At 39.4% G+C, this 27038-nt stretch overlaps 1 protein-coding gene across 1 annotated transcript in view; it reads left to right on the forward strand.

Moving 5' to 3' along the window:
* MBTPS2 (membrane bound transcription factor peptidase, site 2) overlaps window positions 1–26196 on the forward strand; it is a 40660-nt gene extending 14464 nt beyond the window's left edge. The window contains exons 6-11 of the mRNA XM_054271881.1: window positions 2642–2760; window positions 3596–3776; window positions 6204–6298; window positions 8532–8727; window positions 19000–19075; window positions 20354–26196. Coding sequence (XP_054127856.1) covers window positions 2642–2760; window positions 3596–3776; window positions 6204–6298; window positions 8532–8727; window positions 19000–19075; window positions 20354–20576 — 890 coding nt within the window. The 3' untranslated portion in view covers window positions 20577–26196. The remainder of the gene's footprint in view (window positions 1–2641; window positions 2761–3595; window positions 3777–6203; window positions 6299–8531; window positions 8728–18999; window positions 19076–20353) is intronic.
* Window positions 26197–27038: the final 842 nt, after the last annotated feature.

A 27038-nucleotide genomic window follows, 5' to 3' on the forward strand; every position in this document is an offset into this window, starting at 1 on the left:
CTTCTTAAATTAATCTGTTTCATTTCCATCTGCTGGGAACAGAACTGAAAGAAAAGGCATACTGAATTTCAAAATGGTTTGCTTACATAGATTCCTGAGACATTAGCTAGAAAAATAGAATTCTAAGCTGTAATAGAAAATAATTGTTTGCATATTTGATGACAAGCAAAACCTGTAATAATTTCTCATGTTTCTCAGGAAACCTGAAATAAGGGAATACAAGGCAGGAGCAAACATGTTGCAAGACTGGTCAGCATGAATGGCTTGCTTTCAGTTAGGTATATGAAAGAAATGCATTTTGTCACAATTTATGATAGATATGCTTCAGAACTAGGATGTTTGATAATGATAAAATGCAATATTCAATAAACAACCAATTTCTTTTACGTTTATTTGTCAGAACAGTTGAATGAACCTATTCCTGGTGTTCAGAGATCTGAATTTAGGGAGATATGCTCATATTTTTGTATAGCAGCTAAGTAACAGAGCTAGACTAGAGGCCAATACCAAATATTCTTTTTGTAGTCCAGCTATAGTCTGGAGATTAAAAAATATATTTTTGTACAGCAGATGGCATCATATGTTCAAGAATAGGAAATGAGTGTTCTTGTAAGACTTGAGATATTTATAGCATAATTCCATGCCTACTAGATAGATGAAAAGAGATTCTGTGCTGCACCTTCTTGTAATTAGTTCAAGTATTTGTATTACTTTCTGAGATAATTTTTAATACATTTCATCTTGTCTTTAACAGGAGTTAAATGTTTTTGGTTTTCTTTTTTTAATTAAATAATAGTTAATAAATTATTTTAAGGTGTTTTAGGGTTGTGTAAAGTGTCTCTTCTCAGATGTAAGGAATTAGGTGTCCAAGGATGAGGTTTTTTTAGCAAGATGAAGTTGAGGGTAGACTGAGCAGTGTGCCTCTACAGGTATTCTGATTTAGAGCATGTTTATTTTTCTGTGGATCACCTGGGATGAGTTTATAAACCTTTCTGTTTTAGACTTCTTGCTGTATTCCACACAGCAAGTGGTGTCAATTTTGGTAGCAAGGCCCTTTTTTCCTAACTGTTTGAAAATATCCCTTGTCACTCTCTAGTAGTTCCATCACCTCTTATTATTATTTCAAGGGTTGGGATTTTTTCAGTTTACTCTTTGTGGCTGCCACACTGTTGAAAAGAATTTTGTTTCCATTTTACATTTTTTGTCTTTTGTTAAGCTGTTAAGCTGAAAAAATATTTTTAAGATAAAAAGGTTAAAACAATAAAGTTAAAATATTTACTCACTACTTCTGGATTTGTTGCAAATAAATGTGTGTATGTGAGATAAGGAGAAGGGATTACAAAAACATTTCCTGTATCTGAGTGCCTTTCCATGAGATACAATTAAAACTATTGAAAAAAATTACTTTAAGAAGCATGTACCAGTGGAAATGGCAACTTAATTCAAGGACTCCAAAAATGTCTCTCATTTCTGCAGCAATATGAGTGTGAAAGGTGAGGTGAGGTGTGGAGATAGACAGGGAGGGGACATAAGTCTGCCATATGCTATGATTTCTGTGTTATATACACTGCAGGAATGATAGGTTTAATACATTTGTGAATATATTTAATTGAATTCCTGTGCTGTAACTGCACTGTGAGTACAGAATTGAATCCAACTCCTCACAACAGGATGAAGCACTGTAAGAAGGAAATAAAGACTCTTCAACACTGAAAAGTTTTCCTGCATTGTTCATACAAAACTGTTTGTCCAAGAACACAAACGAATGAGAAAATTTGTGTAGTGCTGAATGTGGAAAGCCACAAAGCTTTGATGATGAACACCAGCTGTGCCTTATAATAGTGGTTCATTGCTCTTATGGAGAACCACATACTATAAAGATGGCAATTGCAAATATGTTCCCCAAAACAATGTGTCAGGAAGTGCTGCTATTTGGTTTCTTGATGGGCTTTTAGGTCCATATTTTCTTGTAGAAGAAGCCATTTTTTTCAAATAATTTCCTAAATTCATTTGGCACATATACATGTAATAATTTTAATTGAAATAATGTAGGTTACCATCATAAATACTGAACAACAAGTAAATTTCAGACATCTTGCTCTCTAGGACAAACAGTATTTATTCAAAAATAAGCCCATGTATTGAAATGCTTAATTTCAACAGTTTATTGTGGTAGAAGGTAACACGTAATGTATTTCATTCCACTGATTGTTTTTTTTAATATTTATGATTGAAGACAACTCTGTAGATAGAAACTGTATTTTAATAACTGATTCAGAAGCCCAGTTTCTCTTCTGGGTACACTACCTTCTCATACTTAAAAAAGTAGTGATACATGAAATCTTAATCTAGTAGAATGACACCTTAGAAATGGATTTACTGCTCTCCTTTCTTTTTTGATAGTGTAATTCTCAGGGGCTTAAGAGTTTTCTCTAAAACTCCCTTACAAAGGAGCATTATAGAAGCTAAAGTTTTTAATCTATGTACTCTTCTTTTATACCTGTGTTCACAAATTAACTTTTCATTTATTCTTGCAGTAATAATTTCAGGAAAGTTAATTAGAAGGCAGCTGTAGGATCATTTAAAAACTGGCTTTTTGTTATTAATGTTAATTTAGAACCTTTTTTTGCCTTCTTTTTAGGGGTGTGGCATAATTTTGTTCTTGGTGTTGCCAGTTTCATGGTGTTGTTTCTGCTGCCAGCCATTCTTTTCCCTTTCTATTACACGGGTGTTGGGGCACTTGTCACTGAGGTAGCAGAGGTAAGAAGGATATTTGCTGTTTCCATATTATATGCTTTGTGATCTGAAATGTACTTGTATCTCTGATTATCACAATCAGAATTGGTCAGTGCAGCTCTTTGCAGAATCTAATATAGTGAACTTCTTGCTGAAAGTTTTCCTTTCAATCTCATGTATCTTAGTATTAGTAAATAAAGGAACATGGTGTGAATAATAATAGACTAATTAGCATACTATAAAACTGCTGAGACATTTGAGATGAGTATGCAGGTTTATTTCTGGTTTTAACTTTTTTAGTATTGGCACAAAGCAAATCTACTGGAAATTGTGTTATCACTCCAGGTACTGCTATCTTTTTTCAATGTTAAAGATTATTTTGAGCTGATTTCCTTGTTTGGTCAGCTGGAAGCAAAGTAGAGATAGATTTCTGGGATTCTGGAAAGGAATTATTTTTTTCTGACTTAATCAAATAGAGCACAGTTGAACAGCAGAGCTGAAAGGATTCAATCTTTCTTGGACCTAAAAGTCAATTGATAAAACTCAGGAGAGAGTGACATTTATAATGCTTTATTACTTTTGAAAATATAGGTACGCCTGCTTTCTTGAAAAGTTCAGGGTATTAATTTAAGTTGCTTGAACTTAATATGTTGAGCATTTTCTTAGCATTTTGACCCATATGAAAATAATTACTCAAATCTGAAGATGTGTCCAGGACACTTGAAGACTTCTCTTTCCCTCCCCTTTGCCCCCATTTTTTAGTGCCTTAACCTAAAGATTTCATAGTATTCAGTGAACTGTAGACTAACACTTGTTTATCCTCCTATAGTAATATGATTGACTTCACTGTTCTTCTCAGGATTCTCCTGCCAATGGACCAAGAGGTCTTTTTGTGGGAGACCTTGTCACTAACCTACAAGACTGCCCAGTCTATAATGTGGAAGACTGGAATTCCTGTCTGGGAGACATTTCAGAGAAGTCACAGGTCGGCTACTGTGTAAGTGCAGCCACCCTACAGCAATTAAGCTTTCCAGCTAGAGGTATGACTTAAGGTGCTCTCCTCATTATTTTGTATGTTAATTAATTTCTATTTTAATTTAATCCTGTCTTAAAGACTTTTTGGATTTGGAATTTGTTGTTGAGGTCAGATTTCTTGCAAGTCAAATCTGCTGTCCTGTTTTAAGCAATTACCAATGTGCCATGCTGTTCTGTGAAATCTGAAAGTGAGAGAGTGCTACACATAGGAATTTCTCTTGTCTTTCAGTCATCTTGTACAAATATCCTGTATGATCTGAATAATAAAATTTGCTTCTTCAGGATATTGCAGAACTTGGTTCTTAGCAGTAGTACAATTATCTCCTCTATTTTAAGTTCTGTAAAATAGATCAACTCAGTGATCTTTTGCAGATGTAAATTTCATATTACCTCACAGCTTTGATCAGCATGACATTGCAAATTGTATTATTTAACCCAATGATGTCCTTTATTATGGTAATTTCTTCATATGTGTCTCCCTATAGGGTTTTATGTCATTGCCCATGAACTCAGTTTTGTCTGGATTGCACATACTGCTTCTGGAAGTCAGTGTACTTCCTTCTGTTTCCATTTATACATTAGAGTGCTTGTTGCTATAAGGGCTTATCCCCAAGAAACTGAAAATAAAAAAAAAAAGAACTGAACTGAGCTAGAACAATAAACAAAAATTGAGTAGATCAAAAAAGAACAGTCAAGTTAAATTGGCTGAGTGTCTTGTGACATGCCCTGAAGCTCTCTAAGGTTTCTTTCATGCAAGCACTCATGGAAACTGAATTCCAGAGGTAAGGGGCTGCTGCTGAGCAAAGCTTGTGGGATGTTAGTCAGAGCTTTAAAATTGTCACTGCATTTTTCCATCAGCCTGGAAATAAACAGGAGGTCAGGCAACTTGACTGTCCATGGTTTTGATGCACTACAGAATTTCTGTGGCACTGGAAAAGTTGGTTTTTTTAATTATGTAAAGAAAGTGATCTTATAGCTAATACTGAGATAAATATTTAAACTGGAAACTAGTGGAGTATGGGTGAGAACCTGCTTTTAGAGGTCTGACACTTTGGGTTATGCCTCTGAAGGGGAATGCAACTTTGGCCCATGCTTTCAGCTGGGCAGGGATGGCAAGAGCCAATTCTCAGATGTGGTAGGTATATATATCCTCAGATTGTGCTCTTCTCTGAAGTGCAATTTTGGAGTCATGGGTAATAAAACTGCATATTTTGCAGATGAACTGGTCCTGTTTAGAGTGGAATACTAGAGGCTTACTGCTGGAGATTCAATATTGCTTCCAAGGCTGGTTGCTGTATTGTGTTAGCAGCCCATTGTCCCCATTGCTGCCTTCTAATCAGACCAGTCTGTCTGCATTTTCAGAGTCATAAGCCTCCAGCAGTGAGAAATATTCCTCTGAAATTAAATGAACTCTGTTTGGTCTTGAGCAGCTGTCATTTATCAAAATCTTGACAGTTCACAACTTGACATAAATGCAGAGTATTGATAAAAATGTATATAGCAAATGGACTCCATCTAGTTGAGTATAAAACAAATGGAGAGTGAACTATCTGAGTATTGAAGCTAGAGAGAAAACAATGCCCTAAGGAACTTTTTGAAATTAAAAAAAACGTGGTTTCAATGTAGTTTATAAGAATACTAATTTCATGGTCATTTGCTATTCAAAACTATCTGTGGTTTCTTAGCCTCAGGGTACTTGAAAAAAGGTTTGTACAGTACAGTGCTTGCACCTGTAAGCCCCAGGCATAAAGCTCCATGTCAGTGATTGCAGGTTGTGCAGTGATAAATCAGCAGCCAGTATCACAGGCTGGATCTGCCTGGGAAGGGACTGCCCTTGCTGTGATACAGATCCTTACCCTGACCATTCTTCTGCATCTGTGTGTGCTTAAGCTGGACAGCAAGTTAGGCTTAATTCATTTCAAGAGCACATATACAAAGGTTCTTTACCAGACTAGTTAAATCAAGGTTTAAAACATCATTTGTTCACTGCTGCAGCCTTCAAGGCTTGGAAGGCTTTCATGATGTAAAAAGTATGTTTTGAGTCTTGGCCATTTCCATAGCCAGCCAGTGAAATCACTACAGTAGTAGCTAACAAATTTCTAAGCCAAATATTGGTGCAAGTTAGGGGCAATGGATATAGAAGTGTTTTGCAACTTGTAATACTCAAAATAATGCAGTGGTAGATCTCCAGTATCTCAAGGAGATTTATAAAGGTGAAAAAATCAGTATGGCACATGACTGAAATCATGGGACATTCACATGTTGGTGGTGAAGCTTTATTTGTAGTTGTGACTGAGCCTCAGCTAGACTGTGAATTAGTGTAATTCTTGAAGGCTGCAGGACAATTAATAATATGAATAATAGTTTTACTTTATTCAGAGACTAATTTTTCCAGCAAATAATATTATTTGCTCTATGCCTATGTTCTTTAGTTTACAGAAGACTTGATGGCACAGTAGAATGTTGTAGTAACAACAGCCTCACAGACATTTGCTTTTCATACAGCAATAAGTTGGACAGCCACCTGGTAAGTTACTTAAACTGCTGATTCTCTTTGGTAAATCTTTTTTTTTTTTTGTATTAATTTAGTAATATTTGCCCACACCTATACAGCATACTCAAGTGTTAAAGGGTATCTACAGTTTGTAATAAAGGTGTGCATGTATACAATTTTCCCAATTACAGCTTAAAAAACTACAAAATTCTAGTTACAATTTTTCCCATAATCAAACAGGAAGTCTCTGGAAGAATCATAAAAAATCTTAGACACCTCATTCCTTTAGGCAGAAAGACACCTCAGTCATTTTCAGTATTCTGGATGCACAATACTGGTGAGAAAAAACAACTTTTGAGAAGAAGTCGAAATTGCTTATTTTGGTGTTTCAGTCTTCTAAAAGTATTCAGCACTACAGGGAAAGCAAAGCCCTGGACTGTCTATTCAGTTATTTTGTCTGAAGCCAGCAGTGCTGCTCCCTAAATTTAAATAAAAACATGCAGGAGAAGGTCCTAGAGATTGCCCAGTTTCTCAAAATAAGGGCCCATACTTTAATTTTTTTTTTTACTGTGTTGAATTTCTTGTCACATAGAAACAAAATTTATCAGTAGGATTTTGCCTTCCTCCCTTAGAAAAAGGTTTAGCAGCATTCCAGTGCTTAAAGGGGCTACAAGAAAGCTGAGGAGAGACTTTTCAGAGGGGCATATAGTGATAGACAAGGGGGAATGGCTTTAAACTGAAAGAGGGCAGGTTTAGATTAGAATTAGGAAGAAATTCTTTACTGTGAGAGTGCTGAGCCACTGGCACGGGTTGCCCAGAGGAGCTGTGGATGCCCCATCCCTGGAAATGTTCAGGGCCAGGCTGGAGCTCTGAGTCTTTTCCTGATTTATTTTAACCTGGTCCAAGGGAAGGTCCCTGCCTGTGACTGGGGTTGGAATGGGATATCTTTAAGGTCCCTTCCAACCCAAGTCATTCTATGATTCTATGAAAATACATCAATGTTTTTTAAAATATATTTTCCATACTGACAGTGATGGAATATTTCTGTTGGTTCTTTACAAGCAGAAGAACACATGAATCAACTGTGTAAACTTTTCTACACGTACCAATTAGTTATTGTTCTAACTCTAGTGATAAATACCTGAAGAAATTAAAATAATTTTTTCCAAATCTGCTATGTTTACAGTTTCTACAGTGGTAAACTTCCCACTCCAGGGTATTTAACCACTAAGAGCTGAACACGTTCCAGTGGTTCATTTGAAATATGGCAGTGGCAGCAAGATTTGATAAATCACTATCCCATTGAGCCTGGGCATTCTTAAGCTTGTAGTTGCTACTTTTGAACAAGGAAGAAATGAAAGCATCAGGAAGCTTGAGACCTTGTGACTTTCAGGTGTCTTTAGACTGGCTGTGATTTTTGAACGTTTTTTAATGGTCTTTGCAGTGCTATGCAGCAGTTTTTGGAAGTGTGTCTTCTCCCTCATTAGAGTAGAAGGAATTCATATCAAGGTTAATGGTGAGGGTCTGACACTCATGTGTTAGGGGGAGTGCAATGATCAGGCTGAGAAGGTAGAAATTACTTTTGCTTTTCCTCCTAAGGCGAATAGTAGATTATGATTCCTTACTTCTATTTTTAGAACAAAAGGAAAAGTGTCACTGAGATTTTCCAAGAGACATGAAGGGGAAAACTAATTTTCTGTTCCCTCCTGCTGTACTGTCTTTGGCCCATGGGGAGCAAGAAAGATCTGGTCTGTCAGAGAGTGAAAGAGTGTTACAGGCAGGGATTGGGGCACAGCAGTGCACTGAGTCCTGTGTTCATCTTAGTTGAGAATGGCTTCTTGGCCACCACACACCAGGCATGTTTGTTGGTTTATTTGCTAAAACTTCATCTTGAACAGGTAAGTCACTAGGATGTTGATACAGGCTCTGTCCATTAGAAATCACTGACCTATGTTTAGATGCCATGGTGTTTTGTTGTGCATGTGTGTACTGTGCTAGAAAAAGTTTGCTTTTATCTTGGAATATGTACATGCTCTCTCTTCCATACTATAAAATATGGAATGACAGGTTGAATATGCATCAGGTAAAGATTTGTCAGGATTTCACAACAAAAAACTAGGGGGAAAAATTAGATTTTAGCTCTTCATGGGCTAATATCAGTGAGGCATTTCTTTGCTTAAAAAGGAATCTTTTGTTCCTTTTAATTTGATCTGCTGGAAAATAGCTTACCTTTACCTTTCATAATGAATTTGAATGCCCTTTGCAGTATGCCTGTCTGCCAGCACGAAAAGTTATTGAAGCCAGCAAAGTTTGTCGAACCAACATGGACTGCCAGAAGGACTTGGTTCCAAGCTTTTGTGTGACTCCTTCTTTGGAGAACCAAACAAGGCTCATCAGGGTAAAGCATCCTCCCCATATTGACATGCTCTATGTAGGACACCCCATGCATCTTCAGTACACAGGTTGGTATCATTTATTGGAAGTTTAGCAAAAGCAGTCTCTAATATGGTTTCCTTTGCCTGCCTGCTTAAACCAGGTCTTAGAGTTCTTCTCAGTTAATTTGTTTAAAGCAGAATCCATTTCTTGTTACAGCCAATGGAGAGACATGGACTACTCAGACCTAAAATAAAATGTTCACAGTGCAATGAGTTATGAAGGTAATAGAAACCATATGTGATATGAGATGGTTGTTTTTTCAGAAAACTATGAAAGGGCTATTTCTGGAACAGTTCCTATTCAGGTTAGTCATAGGAACCAGGTGCATGCATTTCCTGGCACATAAATGTCTCAAAATGCTATGGTAAAATCTCTAGAGCACCTTGCTCCAACGCCTTGCCTGGAATATTAGCATGACTGCTTAAATCACACCTAATATCCAAGTATCTGTGACAGATTCCCATGACTACTGAGCCACAAGTGTTATCACAACATTTATTTTTTTCATCTGACTGCCCTAAATTAAGTAACATATAAAATTTTAGTTCCTTTCCTTGAAGTTCACTGTGACTCTCCTTTGGGCATCTTATAGAAATAAAAAGTTATTCTGCTTCTGAAGTGAGTATGGAAAGAATGAACAAATTCATCAACATCTGACTTGATAGCTTGAGTGGCATGGTGAAAATTAGCTGCAGATGGCTTTAAGAAATTTGAAGTGTTAAATTACTACCCCTTCCTGTGAGGAAGGTATCTGTTCCTCACAGACAGCTGAAACTCTTGAGGTGAGTTTAGAAGTACTACCTTGGAATTATCTCCTTAGGAAAGCATTGTACTTTTCTGAATAAGCAATGGAATTAGGTACAAAAGAGTTTTAGAAACAGTGATGAAATCTGGTGAGGTAAATCCAATAACATTCTTGGATACCATATTTTTAATTAATCTATCAGTCTTTATTTTTCCATACTGGTAATTTGATAGTCTGTGAGGAGTTACTTATTTCAACTTTTTTTTATAATATACTCTAATTTAAGCCCAAAATATAATCTTCATTTTTTACTTCTGGCCTTATTTCCTACTTACTTAGGAAAACATTTTTCACTTGTGTGTTACCAACACATACTATTGTATCTGATGATATTTATTTCAAATGCAGCAACATATTTTAAGAATAGTGTTTTGTAATTATTCAGAATTCCTTTTCTTGGTCTTTAACAATACAAACTACTGGTACTGAAGATCAGTTGATGTTGTTCCCTTTTCAATACATCGGAGCAATGGAATTTTCATTGGTGAAATAATTGAACCTGCCAGTCTTTCAGAATAAAAATTGAACCTGCCAGTCTATCAGAAGTCAGAAAAGAATGTTATTGCATTTAAAGGGGTAGTTCTTCTTTAAGAAGTTATTTGTAAAAAACTGTTTGCATACACACGTAGGAGTAGAATTTTAAAGTGATTTACCCTTGGAATTGGGCACTTAATGTATTCATTTGAAAGCTAGAAGTTTAATTTTATTAACAGCTTTGCTGCAAATGTAATCTGTGCTCTTATGTTCCCTTTGGAAAAACAACCAAAATGATAGGATGCTGGCTTGGGTAGCAGGCAGTCTGCTGTGCCATTGTAGAGTTTCATTCCAGTGAAACAACTTCTAAATATTTCAGGCTTAGCATTGCACTGTACAAGACTGGCTGGGGCCAACAGGTTTGGTGTGGGTTTTTGATTTATTTTTTTTCCCCAAATGTGATTGATCAAAATGTGGTAACTGTTTTTTTTACAGTTAAAAAAAAGAAAATAATTTCTTCCTGTACTGTGTGAGCTTTGAAATAGGAATATGTTTTAATGAAATGTCTATTCTGTAGTGTGATCTTTCTGCCTGCAGGAAATATTACTTTTTAGAGTGGTGCTGTATTTAACACACAACATAATATGGGAGTTGTAGTACTAGTGTGTACTATGACTATACTTTCTCTAGAAACGTCACTGAAGCAATCTTTGAATAACATTCTAAAATTATGCTTGCATTATTTTCTGCTTAGGTTTGTATTGTTGTCATGGTAGTCCTGGTTTATGGAAAAGCAGTAATTATTTCATATTTTCATTTGAAGGTAACTTCAGATGACGTGTATTTTTTTAAAAAGTATATCTGTATTAGCTACTTAGAAGAAATAGTCTTAACCGTTTATTTCTATTAAATCTTACTGTTGCCTCAAATTTAAATATCCTAGCAAAAATACTTTTGTTGTTATGGAGGCAATAGATACCACTTGTTTCCAGTATTTAAAAATAGCAAAATTTTCAAGAATTATAATCCTAAATTAACTTACAGGGATGGAGATTTGGCCAAAACTAAAACAGAAGCATGATTAGGAGTGCATGTTGTTTGGGACAGACACATTAATGCTTTTAATTAGCATTTTTTCTGTAAAAAGTATCTAATGTTATCCAATATAAATTCATACTGCCAGTTCAAAACACATGGTATTAAGTCTTTTAAACTCTTCCTATTGCAGGCCAGTTATGTTCTAAAGTCCTTTCCTCTGTTGGACAGTTGCTCTGTAAGGTTGAAATGGAGAGCCCTGTCAGTACTGCCATGCAAATTTGCAGTGCTTCTTCTTTATTCTATATGAGGGATTTTATTCCCTCATGTCATTTCTAATAGTGCAACATTTTTGCTTCCTTCTCTGGCCCTTGTTGGTTGGGAAGAATCTGGTGACTAAGATTTATATTAGGAATTTACACTACTTGAGGAAACATCATATCCCTGAATGTTACTCTTACCCATCACAGACCAAAACTGTAAGATTTTCTTCACAAAAAGAAGGAACTTACCTAGAGATCATTTCCTCAAGCTTGACCAGCCACCTACTTCTGTTGTATCCAAGTCTTTTAAAATAAAAAAGGCACTTCCTGGCTTTGGGCGTGTTTATGAGCAACAACAATCCATGGTGAAGGTCTTTCTGGTACAGCCTCCTCTCTCAGTATTTCCATGCTTGTTTACCCTTATAACTGAGGATGGTCCTTCACTGCTTTTAACCCAGGCTTAAAGGATTACACATACAGTTCTTCAGGAGACCACACAGAAGTATCTCATGCCGTGCTGTCTGTCTCCTCCGTGGCATGCCCTTTCCCCCATGAAGAAGTTTTGAAAAGCTCTTTGGTCAACCTAGTCTACAAGTCACTTCCAATTAAAATTGTATCTGTTGTGACTCCTTCTCGATATTTGCCAACACCATCTAGCATGAGTCAACAAAAGAAATGTTATTTCCAGGTCAAAGGATTGTTTAATTAGAGTGGGAAAACAATGACTGTTTTCTCTCACCCGGGCTCATTGCTGTTCACCTCTTCCCAGCAGTGTCTTTGATTATGCCTGTAGAGCATCATTTCTGTAATTCTCAGAGGACAGATTTGACTTCTGCCATTAGGTTTGATCCATTACAACCACAAAATTCATTGCCTAATATTACAGTCTCTAAAGGTCAGTCCAGCAACTTTCTGAAGAGTTTCTCTGTGTTTGGAGCTTGCTTCAGCAGCAAGGTTTGGAGTTTAGATCCATGCAGGTGGCTGTCAGTGACAACAGTTTATTGTAACAGGAGGGAAGAAGAGCAATGATCCATTCTCAATGTAGACATAATTTCAGGTTCAGGATGGTAGTAGCCATTAGGTGTTTGTCAGGAGGCAGTCAAGCTTTGAAACTCAAGTTTTGCAGTGTGTGTCTTTTGAAACCTTTGAATACACTGGCTGTCTCAGCAAAATGTCTCAGCCATTTTGCTATTTTGGCTCATGAACAGGAGTTTTGATCAGATGTTCTGATACCAGCCTTCAACTTGACAAGTGGTTTGCATTGGATATCACTTGACCTCTGCATACAGACAAACTGTGTAATGCAAGGCTGGAGAGCAGCCCCGCAGGAACACATCTGGGTGTCCTGGTGAGAGGCAAGCTGAACATGAGCCAGCAGTGCCCTGGCAGCCAGGAGGGCCCCCCGTGTCCTGGGGCCATCAGGGACAGCATTGCCAGCTGGGCAAGGGAGGAGGGGATTGTCCCTCTGCTCTACGCTGGGGCAGCCTCCCCTCAGGTGCTGGGGGCAGTTTTGGGCACCACAATATAAGAAAGATATAATGACATTAGAGTGCATCCAGAGGAGGGCTACAAAAAGGGGGAAGAGTCTAGAATGGAAACTATTTGAGGAGCAGCTGAGATCACTTCCTCAGCCTGGAGGAAACTTCATCATGGTCTACAGAGTCATGAGGGGAAGTGGAGGGGCGCAGGCATGGATCTCTTCTCTTGGTGACCAGTGACAGAACCGCAAGAAATGGCCTGAAACTGTGCCAGGGGAGGTTTAGGTCAGATATCAGGAAAAGGTTCTTCACCCAGAAGGTGGTCAGGCAGTGGAACAGTCTCCCCAGGGAAGCAGTCTTGACAGAGACTGTCAAAACACCAAGCTTGACAGAGTTCAAGCAGCATTTGGACAATGCTCTCAGGCACATGGTGTGTCTCCTGGGGATGTCTTGTGCAGGGCCAGGAGTTAGACTTGATCTTTGTGAGTCCCTTCCAACTCTGGATATTCTGATACTATACAAATACTTGTGTGAAGACTGTCCCTTTTATTGAGACAAAAAGCCAATCCCTGAAGCTGTTGGTTGTGTTTCTGTCAGCTCAACCCCTACACTGGCAGGCTCACCTTCAGCTTTGTCCAGAGGGCTGGGCCAGCAGGTTGGGGGGTGGAGGGGGCTGTTTCTGTTGTGGCTGGGGCTGGGCAGTTCCCACACCTGCTTGAGGGCAGCCAAGGGGGGGCAGGGGAACAGGGACAGCTCAGGGATTAGATGTGTGAGTTTCTTAGGGCTACTGCTGGGCAGGTTCAGGTATACTGGTCTGGCTGTCTGAGTGTGTGATCAGGCGGGCGCGTTCCTGCTGGTCTCCAGAGAGTTGCCTGTGGAGAGAGGAGGTGGCTGAGCTGCGGGTGAGGCACAGGGACTCTCCTCCACAGCAGGGCCCAGAGCTGGCAGGGCTCACTGCTGTGAGTGGAGCTGCTGGCACACCGTGGCAGAGGCATCACCAAGCAGAGGGACTCCTTCAGGCAGGTTCACTGGTCAGCAGGAGGTGCCAATGCATCTCTTGCTTTCTAGAGCAATATTACCCCCACTCTTTCTCATCCTGACTTTGTTTTGCCTCTGCCTGTCGCTCATGCGAGCTGTTCTTATCCAGGCAGGCTCAATTTGAGCAAACACTGGCTCTAGTCCAAGTAGGCCCCCCAAGAGAAGACCCAGAAAATAAGAGGCCAGTTAAAGCTGCTGACAGCTGCGAAAGCCTCAGCAGAGTTTTTCAACCAGCCACTAACTTGCTCCTGCACAGCAGCCTGACTAGAAGCACTTTGTGGGTGTGAGCTGCCTTTGAGGGAAGCAGGAGCTGTGAGGCGATTGATGACTCACCGTTTTTTCTCACACCAGCAGATTGCGAGAGAGCACATCAGTATCCCAGCTGTCACAGCAAGCACGACTAGCACTATGCCTACTATGCAGCCTGTTCCACGACAGAAAACACTTTCCATGTGCACCTGGCCATTAGGAGCTTCTTTGGTTGTTTCTCCAGCCGTTTCTGCAGAGCAATTCAAAGTGTTAGCCTGTCTGCTGCCTATTTACCACTTGTGAACTTGCAGCATGTTTGATATCACCAGAATGTTCTGTTTTCTCCCCAGTGCTAGTCCTGAAGGCATACTCCCACCCTTTGGGGATGGTTGGCCCTCTGAACAGAGCTCAAATGATCAGGAGTGGGGGGCACTGCTGCTTGGCCAGTCACTTCTTTGGCAAAAACTCATCAGGAAGTTCCACGAGCAGTTGTCCCTCTCTGGGCCAGCTCCCATGCCCCAAGGGGATGGAGTCAGGCCTTCACAAGAGATCCTCTCCCTGTCTGCCTTTTCCCCAGCATGTGCACCCCTTGCAGCCACTCTCAGGTTTCAGGATGTGTTTCCCCATAAGGGACCCCAGCAGGACTGCTCAGTACCTGCATGCTTTTGGTCTGCTTGAGGAGATTCACCAGCTTTCACATTCTTTTTTTTTCTCCAGACTTTGGTAGTACTGCCAAAAAGCAGATACAGGTAGAGCCTCAGCATGGCACAGGCACTGAGGATATAGGAGGATGAGGAGGTTCCCTCTAGCTTCCTTGCCCAATATACGAGTCAGAACACTAATGTGGACCTCAGCTCATGAGAATGATCCTGCCTGGGGCTACTTTGGTAGCTTTGGTCACCTAGGTACTCAGGACAAGCTCTGGGATGGAGCTGCAGGGGAGGCTATGTTTGTGCAAGAGTCCTGTTTTGCATTGTCTCTGCAATGGGATCCAGATGTCTTGAACCTGACACACTTTCAGTGTAGTTTCTGATGTGACATCCAAGAGTAGGCACTGGGGAAAGAGCCTGCTGCCACACAGGCATCCTGTGCTGACCATAGGACAGCAACTACCTGGCCATGCCAGAGGCTGGCATCAGCCTTGGGATGAATGAGTTGCATTTGACATGGAAGGAAGATTAAAAGGTAAATGTACTTTCTTCTAGCTAACTTACCTGCGGGCTTATGCATATGCTTGGTGGCTGCAGATTTCTGTGAGCCATCAGCCTCAGCATCTGAAAGAAAATTGCTCATTAGTAAGCTATTGACACATTAGTGATAATTATTCTTTCAAAGGAAGGGACATTGAGAACTTACATGGTCCAAGCTCACCCAAGGGCTCCAAACCATCTTTCCTCCAAGCTGCCAGAGAATCTGCTAGAGAATCAGCTAGAAGCAAACACAGAGAAGTGTTTCCATTGTGTGTTGGGATCTTCTGCTCCTGTGTACAGAAGTCCTGGATGGGGGTCATGTAACAGCGTGGGAGCCAGATGTCAGTGGATTGCCAGAGCTGCAGAGGACCTGGGGACCTCTGAGCTGGCAGTTCAACACTCTTCAAGCACAATGTGCAACCCCCCTGGAGGAGAGATGAACCCTTGGGACTCTCTTAACAGGAGAGTGCTCACACAGAGGAAACCCTCACTAAAGCATTGGAGGGAAGACCCCCCTAGCCCATGAAAGGCTGGACCAGTGCTGGCAGCTTACCTGCTTCCTGTGATTTCTGTGGAGCATAGTTGGCAGCCAGAGAATGCAGGACCATCAAGAGAACGAGGAGGGAGAGGAAAAGACGCTGGACGAGGGCCATGGTCCCCCTTCCACCACACTGCTGCTGCTGCAGTTGGGGTTGGGGGCTGAGCAGTTGGTTGGTATGGCCAGTGCAGTGCCATGGAGTTCTGTGACCTCATGGTCTTCTGCAGCCAGGGCAGGGCTGTATGGGGATGGAACTTGGGGTGCTCCTGGGAAGCTGCCCTCCCAAGCAGGGGAGCACATCCCATAGGGCAGCTCCATCCAAGGGCTGGGACACAGCCTCGCCACTGCAGGATCAAGTACACCTTCTACAAGTCTGCAGACAATGCCAAGCTGAGTGGTACAGTTGGCACACCTGAAGGATGGGAAGTCATCCAATGGGGCCTGAACAAACTTGAACCCTCATGAGGTTCAATAAGACCAAGTTCAAGGTCCTGCACCTGCTCTGGGGCAATCCCCTGTATCAAGCTGCAGAAGGCCATAGTGTCTGCTTGGTTAACAATGTAATTTTAAAAATAAGACTAAAAGAGTATTTTAATAAAATATTGCATTTAGTTGAGTAATTCTGTATGTAGAATAGGTAAAAGAAAAAAGATGTATCTTTGGGGCTTTTTTGTGGTTCAACAAAGTTTTTACTTGATACTAAAAACTGCTCAAAAACCACATAGAATGTTTCAAAGAACTTCCCAGTTGTATCTCTGATAATCAGTGGCTTATCATACAGGCTTTCTTCTAGAAAGAGATTAGATACAATAAAGAAATTCTTCACTAAACATGGTGAGGCACTGAAACATGTTGCCCATAGAAATGGTGACTGTTCCATCCCAGTATAGTGGGTAGTGTTCAAGGCAAGGCTGGATGGGGTTTTGAGCAACCTGGCCGGTGCCAGGGAGGTTGGAACAGAATGATGTTTAAGGTCCCTTCCTACCCAAATCATTCCATGATTCTGTGATTGACTTGACTTTCTGACTTTCTGAGCTGGGTAGTGTCCAAGATTTCTGTCTGTTGTGGTCTTCACTCTGTCATCCAACAGACTTATTTTCTCTCAGTTCCCCTAAGTCAAAGGTCAGTCTTAAGCTTTAAGCAAAAGCATGACATTCAAGCACACTGGCACTTTGGATACTGAATAGCTCTCTGTTTGCTGCCACACCAAGCCCATTCTTTTTTTGGTTTTCCTTGCTGTCCATATCTTTCCAACCCATGGTGTGTTTGTTGGCTGGACTTCTCAGAAGAGCATCTATTAACAGAAGAAAATATCTTTATGTGGCTGAATGGACAATATTCTCTGCCTTACGTGACTTTAGAACTGCTTTCCCCTGCCTTTGTTACTGTGTCCTTGAATTCTTTAGTGAACCTGAAGAAATCTGATCTCACTCTTAAGGAAGACATACTTAGCAGTACTTTTGGTATGTTATGTTCCCAGTGTTCTCTTAGCCTATGGTTAAAATTTCTCCAAGGGTGGGTTAAACTGTCCTTGGAAGTTCCTTTCCCAAGGGGTGTTTGTATTGAGTGAATTTGAACTCTTGCCTTCAAATATCTCTCTGTGAGGTATATATTTCTTATGGTTATAACTATTCTCCACATAGGTAGGGAAAATTCAGGCCATTGTGGCTGGCAACTCACATCTGAAGTCATTCTTTAAAGACAGAGAGTATTGGTGATACTCTGCAAGTTTATTCTCAAGGTGGTTTTCTAATTCTGCATTAATTTACCCTAACCTCTTCCTTCTGGGGATAAGAGCCTGCTGTGCCTTCCTTTTAGTAGGAAAGGCATTCTTCTTGCAGCTATCACAGAATGGTTCTCAAATGGTCCCTTGTGCTGGCAGACCCTGAATGGGTGGAACATCCCTGTACTAACATAGTGCCTTCTGGCAGGTCTCAAACTGCTGCAGTTGCCCTGAAGAATGTCTCAGAAACATTTGACATGCAGTCTACTGAAGGTTCATGTACACCTTCAAAGAACAGTGTGCACAGTAATAAAGTATTCAAGATCATGTGATCCTTGACACTGCAATTTTCCAGTCACTATTTTTATGGATGCCAAGTCCCACCTTCCAGGTTTTTGAGTTGCACCAAGCTATATCTTGAAGTCACTTATCATCTGAACAGAAGAGAAGCTACTTATGTACTGACTATGATGCCCTGTGAAGGCTGATCTAAAACAGAGGCTAGACAGAGTTAAAGAATAAAGTAGGGATTTATTAAAAGGCCTCAATGGATCCACCTTGGGCAGTACAAGAGCCCAGCCAGGACTACACCCAAGATGAACCTAAAATGGTCACATAATGGATGACAGGTCACAAGGTCTCTCACTTTTATGAATTCTGGTCCATTGGCATATTGGAGTTAATTGTCCAATTATAGCTTTAGATTATGAAGTCCTATACTGCTTGATTTTCTCTCTTCATTCCACCATTGTTTATGCTCTTGGGCCTGAAATTTGGGTCTGTTGTCCTTGGTCCCCAGCTAGAGAAGGAATTGTTTTGTCTACCTACTCTGTGAAGAGAGCTTACCATCCCTTAATATGAACCCTAGACTCAGACCCATACACTAAAGCAGTACAGAATTTGAAAAATATAAAAGCTAAAACCTGAGGCATCAGCTAACTGGTGTTGTGTGATGCAGCTGTGAACCCCTTGTAGCCTTTGCTTTCTCAGAGGGACTCCAGAATTCTGCTCCCCATCTCCCCCTCTCCTGTACACCATGAGCTCAGCCTCATGGGCTGGGGGGATCTTCTGCAGGTACTGCCAGAGAAAATTTTTTCTGGCCAAAGAATATACTCACTGTGTGCACCCACTGTATGCATGTGGACTGCATATGTTGAAAAAGTCTGGTAACTATAATCTCTTTTCTTTGAAAAATACTGGAGTCATACAATTGGGTCTTTATGACTAAAGATGCCTCTGAAAATATGTACTTTAGATCTAGTTTTACTGAAATGCTGATTGTGCTTTGTGTAGTGACTTTATTGTGACAGTGGCCACATTTAAGAAAAATATAATAGCTGCAGTCTTGTAAAAACAAAAAAACCTAATCAAACCCTTATTGAGATTGATTATTTGTCCTGGAAGAGGGTCATTTCACATGTGATTTTTCTGCAAAATTATAATCTAAAATTCATAATGTTATAACCCTGGAATGACTTTTCATGCTTTGTGTATTTTCATTTCAGTAAGTCTCAGCAGTTTTGTACCACGACAAAACTTTCTAAGTATTGATCTGCCTGTGGTGATAGAGACATTTTGCAAGTATCCTTTGAAGTATGTTTGTTCTTTTAAGGTAAGAAGGGAATTCAGTGACCTACAAAACTTCAGTTGGATGTCATTTTAGACAGGATGCCCTAAAATATTTCTGTAGAGATTTGACATCTTTATCCCATCTCTGCATTGATTATTGTCCATGTGCCAAGCTAAAAATGAAATCTCTCACTTTCTTGTGCTTAAGAGCATATTTTTGATCAGTGCATTTTTTTAACTATTGAGGGTGAGCCTTAACAGATGTGACAAGAAAGCCAAAGTAAGCCTGAATTTAAGTCAGGAAAAAAGCTGTGTGCTTGCTAGCTTTGCAATATCAGAGTTTTATTATTTTTGTGTCATTATACTGAACTAAATAAGAGGATATGGCAGTTTTGTTTTTGTTTTTTTCTTCAAAAGAAAATAGAATAGCTGTTCAAAAAACAGGATAATTCAATTAACTCTTGCTTATTAATGAACAAGATTATATATATACACATACTTATAGATTAGTAGACTTGAATGTGGGTAATCTAGGAATCCTTAGCCTTAGGAACTGAAATGTTTATGCATGGCCATAGAATAACTAAACTGTGTAGTTCAGTTTGATAAAAGTCCATAGAAGCAGAGGAAAGGTACCACATAAGCTGCTGTTTTCTGAGAGCACATCAAGGTTCACTCTGCCCCAGCTGCTTTCTGTCTGTTCAGGATGGAGGTGAGTACTGCAGTTAGCAAGCCTTTAACCAGCAGTGAAAATTGCCTGCCCGTGCCTCATTCCCACGTGCACACACATGTACAGAAATCCACTCAGCTTTTCTGCCTAACAGGTAGGTAGGAGAGATAGGTCAGATTTCTGATGATATTCTAGTCATTTACTAGGGAGTGTTTTGGAAAATATTCCTAATCATGATTTCATACTTGGGTCTAGAATACCTTCTTATTTCAGGCATGGCATCAGAGCTATAAACTTCCTCCAAAACCACACAAAGCAAGCCAAGATGGTGGTTTTGCTGTCTCCTGCTTTCACTCAAGTTGTGAGGAGTGCAGGTTTAAGTATCCCAACTTAGCTCTTAAAAAACAAAAATCTGTAAAGGCTGTTCCTTGAGTGGGTATGTTATGGCATAAAACTGATTTTACTCATATAAGTTCTGTGAAACAGAATGGTAGCTAGAAAAATAATCTTTGTATGTCTCTCTCTGCATACAAGAAATACAATACATATATCTCTATTTTTTATTAATTTTTTTAGCATTTTCTCAGATACTTTCAATGAACCTTAACTAATTCAACCAGGTACCTCATCTCACTGTCAGGAGCACTGGCAGTTATCAACGCTGTGCCCTGCTTCGCTTTGGATGGTCAGTGGATATTAAATTCCTTCCTGGAAGCCACACTGAGCTCCCTAATTGTAGAAAAACAAAACAGAGAGCTTGTTGGCTTTTTGATTTTGCTTGCTGGGAGTGCACTTTTGGCTGCCAATGTTGCACTGGGACTTTGGATGGTGACGGCGCGATAGAACATCGGATATTCTTCCATCAGTTCTCAAAGTACACAGAAATAATGAATGCATTACATTTCAAAATGTGTCCAGTACTGAGACTGAAATAATTCCCTTAATATGACACTGAAAGAACAATCAACTGGTGGTTGCTGTTTTAATTTAAAACTTTATAACACCATGCCTGTGGTCATGGGAAATGTAGTAGGAAAACGTAGGGGCCTTTTTATTTACTCTTTAAGCTCTGTATTTATTCTGGAGAAATTTCATTTTAAGATTTCATAGGAAAAAATCAGACTTCATTAATTCAGATCTCAAAATAAGGGAATTATTTTGCCTCAAACATTTGTAAAGTGGGAGAAAAAACAGTTTTATTTTATAATTTAAATAATTGTCTGTGTAGGCTTTGATAATTTCTCAATCAGCATAGTCTTCAATGACTTGTTTTGTTTTTTTTTTCAGTCTGGTATTCTACCAAATTGGATTTTAAGAAGCCCTAAAGTCTGTTCTCAAAATGGGGAAAAGCTAGGTAAATGCTTACCATGTGTTAATGGGGAGAGAGCAGCCATTTGGGTTAATGGCTTTCCTTTCCACCTGGCCAAAATGACTGGAGGAATGTTGTCCTCAGGATGTAGATGAGGGGTGCCAATGTCTGCTAAAAATGAAGCATGTGGGGGGATAACAAAGCCCACATGTTTGTGTTGCTTACACTTTCAGTTGTGTGTTATCAGACACAGCTGAAGTTTTTTTAAAGGCAATATTTGTCAGCAATAGCTACAAGATAACTGAAATTTAGTTTCTGAGTGCTGAAGTATGCTGTGCACATTTTTCCTAAGTGATGTGTAATGTTTGTGGTGTTTTACTCAGAAAATAATACTGTATTCTACCTGTTCACAGTTGAAAGTGAAACCTATTGTTTTTATGGTGTCCATCTTCTAATGCTATGCATGCAATATGTACAGTAACTCGCTGATGGTTTTCTGTATTTCAAAGGGTAATTTTCCTTTGCTAGGATTCATTCTGTTCAAAGATAGCTAACAAAGATATTTAGCTTGTCTTAGACATGAATTATTTAGAGGAAGAATATGATTGAGACTTGTAGTATTTAAACATTTGGCTTTGCTTTCTGAGATGAATACAGACCATTTCCTTGTTCTTAAATCAACAGTGGAAGGATAGTCAGTGTTTTACTGACTGAAATATGTCTGATGTGCTTTGAAGTTCTTTAGGTTTGCAATGTTTTGTACCCAATAGGATTATATATTTCATCTTTTCCTCCTGTGATATATTGCCTAGTTTATCTAAACCAGGTTCAGTCAGAGTCTTGCCTCAATATAGGCTGATATCTAAACAAAAATCCTCTGGTTTGGGAGCCTAAATATTTGGAATAGAAAATTTTAGAAAAATACCCTGCAACTTCTGCCTCATACAGTGTTCCCCATAGGAGCTGCTGCATCTCAGAGTTCCTTTACAGAATGGCCTTTCCACCAGGAACTGAAGTGGAACCAAAGCTCACAGATCCTGGCTTGCAGGGAGCACTGAAACATCCAGGACCAGGTAAAATAGATTCCTCTGGCACTTGAGGTGAAAGCCTGGGTATTTTCAAAGGGGGCTGAGCTCAATTCCTGGTGTTGCTGCACAAATTTATAACTCTATGATGTTTGCATTTGCCCACTGATGTGTACTTTTGCACCGTAACTTTCACACTTCAGATGCACTCCTTTCCTACAATGATGCAAGCAGTAATGATTAAATAAACCATGTTTATTTCTTTGTTGTTGGCTAATTCACATCCCCTTCCAGCACTGCCACAGGCTGGGTGGGCCCTTGAAGTTCACCTCTGTGGGGTGGCTGGCCTGTGCCTCTCCTTTTCAGTCATTTTAGCCCAGGCAAACTGAGACAGGTCCTTGTAGGAGAGAGTGAACTCTTCAGTCCAGTGTGAGCTGGCCCCTTTGGGGGCCATTAAAAGTAAAACAAAGTGCAAGAAAGGAAAAGCAAACTACACTCTGTAAGTCTAACTTGTCATCACTCCTGGAAACACAGAGAGGATTCAGGGTAGCAGATGGGCCACTCTGCCATCCCTCAGTGGGCAGGAGGACAGGAGCAGCCTGGTCCTTGCACAAGGCCTGGCTCTGAGACTGTTCCAGACTGCCCTCTCACCTCAGTGGCTGTTTACTGACCTGAGCTCTTCCTTTCAGTGGCTCTATAACACTTTCCTCTGTATCATCCAATCTACAGTGCAAAAAATTAATTTGGACTTAGAAGTTTTAATGTAGTTTAGTAAGACAGGATATTGACTTTCAAAACTTGTCAAGTTTGATATTTATTTATTCATGTTGACTACAATGGCTTGGAACAATCCTTTAGCATAGTGCCTCTCATGGAAATGTTGGCAACAGATTTGGGAAAACCCAAAGCTTCTGAATTGGCATGCACAAATTTCATCTGCTATAATGAGGCTGGCTGGCTGTTCCTGGTTATTTAATGTGCTACCAAAACATGAAGTTTTACCAAATGAAGCAAAAGCCAGTGTACTTTACACAGTCAGTGAAAGCCACAGTTCTGCTGAGTAGAACTTCACTCTGTGTCTGACCTCATAAGGAAGAAGAGGGTGGAGAAGACATTGGTCCTGGCTTTAGCAAAACAGACCTACTAGTGCTCTGTAAAGACCCTAGATACCAGGTATGGAAGAGAGAGGACTAGAAGTGCTTAAAAATAATTCATGAGTCTATTTCTCCACATGCTAAAATTTGACTGAGTAAGGGTTGATTTAGGTATGTACAGGATCTTTGCATAAAGACTTCAGGCAAACTGAGTATGAATGGTGACCCAGCACATCTTAGAGTAGTGTAGATTAAGGTAATAGTCAGGTTGGACTGCTCTCTTAAGAAAAAGTTGTTCAGTGGGTCCATTTCATTCTCTATAATCCTGACATATGGATTACATTCTGATAAGCATGTGCCATATGTACATTTACTGGGATGATTTTTCCCTGGGTTTTGGCCATTTATTTAGCAAGAGAAAACACAAAAGTACAGAGTGATTTTTGTGTGTTGGATTTTTACATCAGTATTTCTGATGTGTGTTTTGTTTTTGTAAAAATAGAAAGTCTTTAAATTAAATCCTTCTACATCTTATTCTCATTAGCCCCTCAGAATCTTTACTACAGAATCCATCAATATAATTTTAGGGCATATTGACTGGACTATAAAACACAGCACTCTTAAAGATTGGATGGCTGCTATTATTTATGTATATACTATGCATTTTAAATCTGTATCAGATGGAAAAAGTAATGTCTAAGATTCAGAAATGTTATACTTAGCTTTTGTTTGAAAATTTCCAGAAGAATTCCATAATTATAATCATTGTTCTACTTTTTTTAAATGAAGTTGTTTTTTTATATCAGCAAATATTTACATAGCATTTTCTGATAGTGCATGATATGACATGAAAATGGCAAACTCCTTAGCATGGGGGACATTACATGCTCTTTGCTAACTTAGGAATTTAAAAGCAGCTTGCTTCTGTACAAATTAAATTATAGAGGCTTCAGTAGAAAAAGTATAGGCAAACTTGCAGATTAGTCATCCCAAATTATGAGCCACAGTGGAAAATGTGTTAACTCATCCTTTTTATTTAGAATGAAACAACCATGTTATTAGTTTCTGTGACAACCGTGTTAATAGTTAATGTGATAATTTTACATTTGTGGATATGTGTGTACACATACACTTGTGTAACAGATACATACATAGCCATAGGGTGGATTAGTGCTTTTTTAGGGATAGCTTACAGCAATCCTCCATATCCTGCAATGTAGGCTTTTGTTTTTCTTTTTCCACCTCTCTGTGAATTCTCTCTATGGTTTTCTCTGGATTTAAAAAGAGAAACTTATGTTTTCTTCCCAAAAGCAATTCTTAACTTCTTTATTAACAGAAGACAAGTGATGGGTTCATGATGTAACCACAGCTGCATGAGTTTTGTTCAGCTGATGTTTAAAGCATGTTTTTTATTTCTGTGAAGCCTCAGCTGCAAGCATGGTAAACACAACTTTTTCAGGGCAACTAAAAAAGGTCAGCCTTCACTCTTTACTGCTGCTGTTTGTGCTGTTCTGGAGAACTGGGATGAACAAGGCTCTGTAGAGCATAGTGAAGAAATAAAGTTTTCAGGACAGAACTCTCCATGGCAGTCAGGGTGTTTCAGCTTTCTTTTAATGAGGATGTGTTTTGTTCAGTTTAGCACATCAGCAATCCCAGCATTCCCATAGCTTCCCATACATGTACGTGATGCCAAAGGGTGACCTGTAGGAATATTTTTTAAATAAATTATGTATGTCTTACAAATTCAGAGCTTTCATTCAGATCTGGATATCACTAATGACAGATGAAGAAGGCTTATAAAGCTTTATATAGCCTTATCTGTATTTAACTGTTTTTAAAATACGTGAGTTAAACTCTAGATATAAGTAGTTATTTCTAAAATATGCTTTCTGTACACCTGCATTCAGACCAATTTCCACAACCAGTCTTGCCTCATCTTTGTTCTTGTAATTTTTTGAGTAAGGTATCTTGAACCTTAACACAGGTAAGACCCAATATTGGCAAATATTTTATACCCTCTCGATCCTGAGCTTCATGTGATGTGTTCTATTGATTAGTTATTTATGTGACTGAGTTACCTGGGATACACACCCTGCACAATGCAGCATTTGGGAATATTGCACTGAGGACTGCCACAGAACAGCAGCTCTGTGACTCCTGGGCCTTGGGCTCATCCACTCCATCATGTGAAGAGCAGATGGCAGCGTTTAAGGGCAGTGAAGGACTTGAGTTCATGGCAGCTTTATGAAACTTTCATACTGCTGACCTGGTGTGAAAGGACAGGAACAAAGAGCAGGATATGACACTGCAATTCCTTTCATTCCATTTACATTGTCATGAAACCTGAAAAGAACTTGTAATTAACATTTCAGAGCAGGAAGATATGTTTTCCAGCCTTTCACTGAATCATTCAGTGACTGGTGGTCAAACTTTTTTCTTAACACTTTGTCATTCCTTCAATAAATATGTGCTGAAAAGTAGCATGAGTAGTTGAAGCATATTTTGTAAAATGGACTTGGGTATTTCTCACCTCTGGATATTCATCCTGGGATGGTTTTTGTAGCATCATAGTATAATTGATCTTCATTGATACTGGTTGAAAGTTTGGAGGCTATTTCCAAGTCTGTTTGGAAAATCTATTTCCAAGTTGTTTGTTAATATTTTAAATTCATCTTTTCCTTACATTACTTTGTTTTTAGATTGCATATACTCAGTTGATCTTATCTGAAGCCTGTCAATGGAATATGTATTGTTTAAAAATTCACTGTGGGATTTTTTTTCCTTCTACATGGCCTTATTTTTCACACTGACTCACAGCTGTGGAATGTTAGATTTCTAGACCCTTTGTTCCCACTATGCATTGTTCATGATCATGGGTTTTTTAAAAAACAGGAAAAAAAGAAAGCTTCATTTTGAAAATGTCAGCTAACAAATATATGGAACACTGAATAATGTATTGTGGTTTTGTTTTGCTTTTTTTCTCTATTTAATTAACCAAACAATAAGTATTGTTTTCTATGTATGATAAATGTATCCTGCAAATAAATTCATTGTCTGATTGTTGATGTGCTTAAGTCTGTTTTTAAAAATAAGGTAGAGTGACATAATTCCTTACGAGTGGCAATTGCCATATTCTGTCATATATTCTGTTCTCTTCATGTGTGATGCATATATTCTCTCTGGGTACCAACAAGATACCCCATCCTTTTCAGTATCTGACCACCTAAAAATAATAACTATAACTTTACTGTCCCTTATTTATCAGCTTATCACAGCAAGTAGTAGTTGAAATATTGCATGCTGGATGTCATGGTCAAGGTAAGCAAAACCACTGCTCTGGCCAGTCCTGTGTGAAGAACTTAGAACGTCAGCTCTTCCAAGGTGAACTCACATATGGCAACCTCTGATTTGTTTATCCAGGCCAGCCCAGAGCTGGGCACATCCCCTGGTTCTGGACAGGTTTCCTTGGGTGTCCAGGTGGTGTCTGGGCTGTGCTGGCACCCGGCTCTGTGTGGGAGGGAAGTGTTGTTGCTGTTCCTTGAGCAAGCTCATCTGGAGGCAGCCAGGTTATTTGTTCTGAGAACTGAGCCAGCCTTTGTTGCCTATTGGACACGCTGTTACTTTATACAAGCAGAGCTGTTTCAGCAATTGTGGCTTTGTTCCCAGATAAAAGATTGCCGTGACAAATGGACACAAAGCACAGATTGGACACATTGGTAGGATTTCCCAGATAGGTTGCTATGCAGTTTTTACAATTTTCCGAGTTGCATTTCTCTGGCATGAGGAGATGAGATCCCTTTCCTCCTACCCATGTTAAAGCTAGATACAATAGCATTTTTTTTTCTGAAGCATGTAAGCTTTTAGGAGAGTTCTGAGG

The sequence above is a fragment of the Melozone crissalis genome, unplaced genomic scaffold (genome assembly GCF_028551555.1).
Source record: "Melozone crissalis strain CALT ecotype California unplaced genomic scaffold, PUWL_Pcris_2 ptg000013l_1, whole genome shotgun sequence".
NCBI classification, from domain to species: domain Eukaryota; kingdom Metazoa; phylum Chordata; class Aves; order Passeriformes; family Passerellidae; genus Melozone; species Melozone crissalis.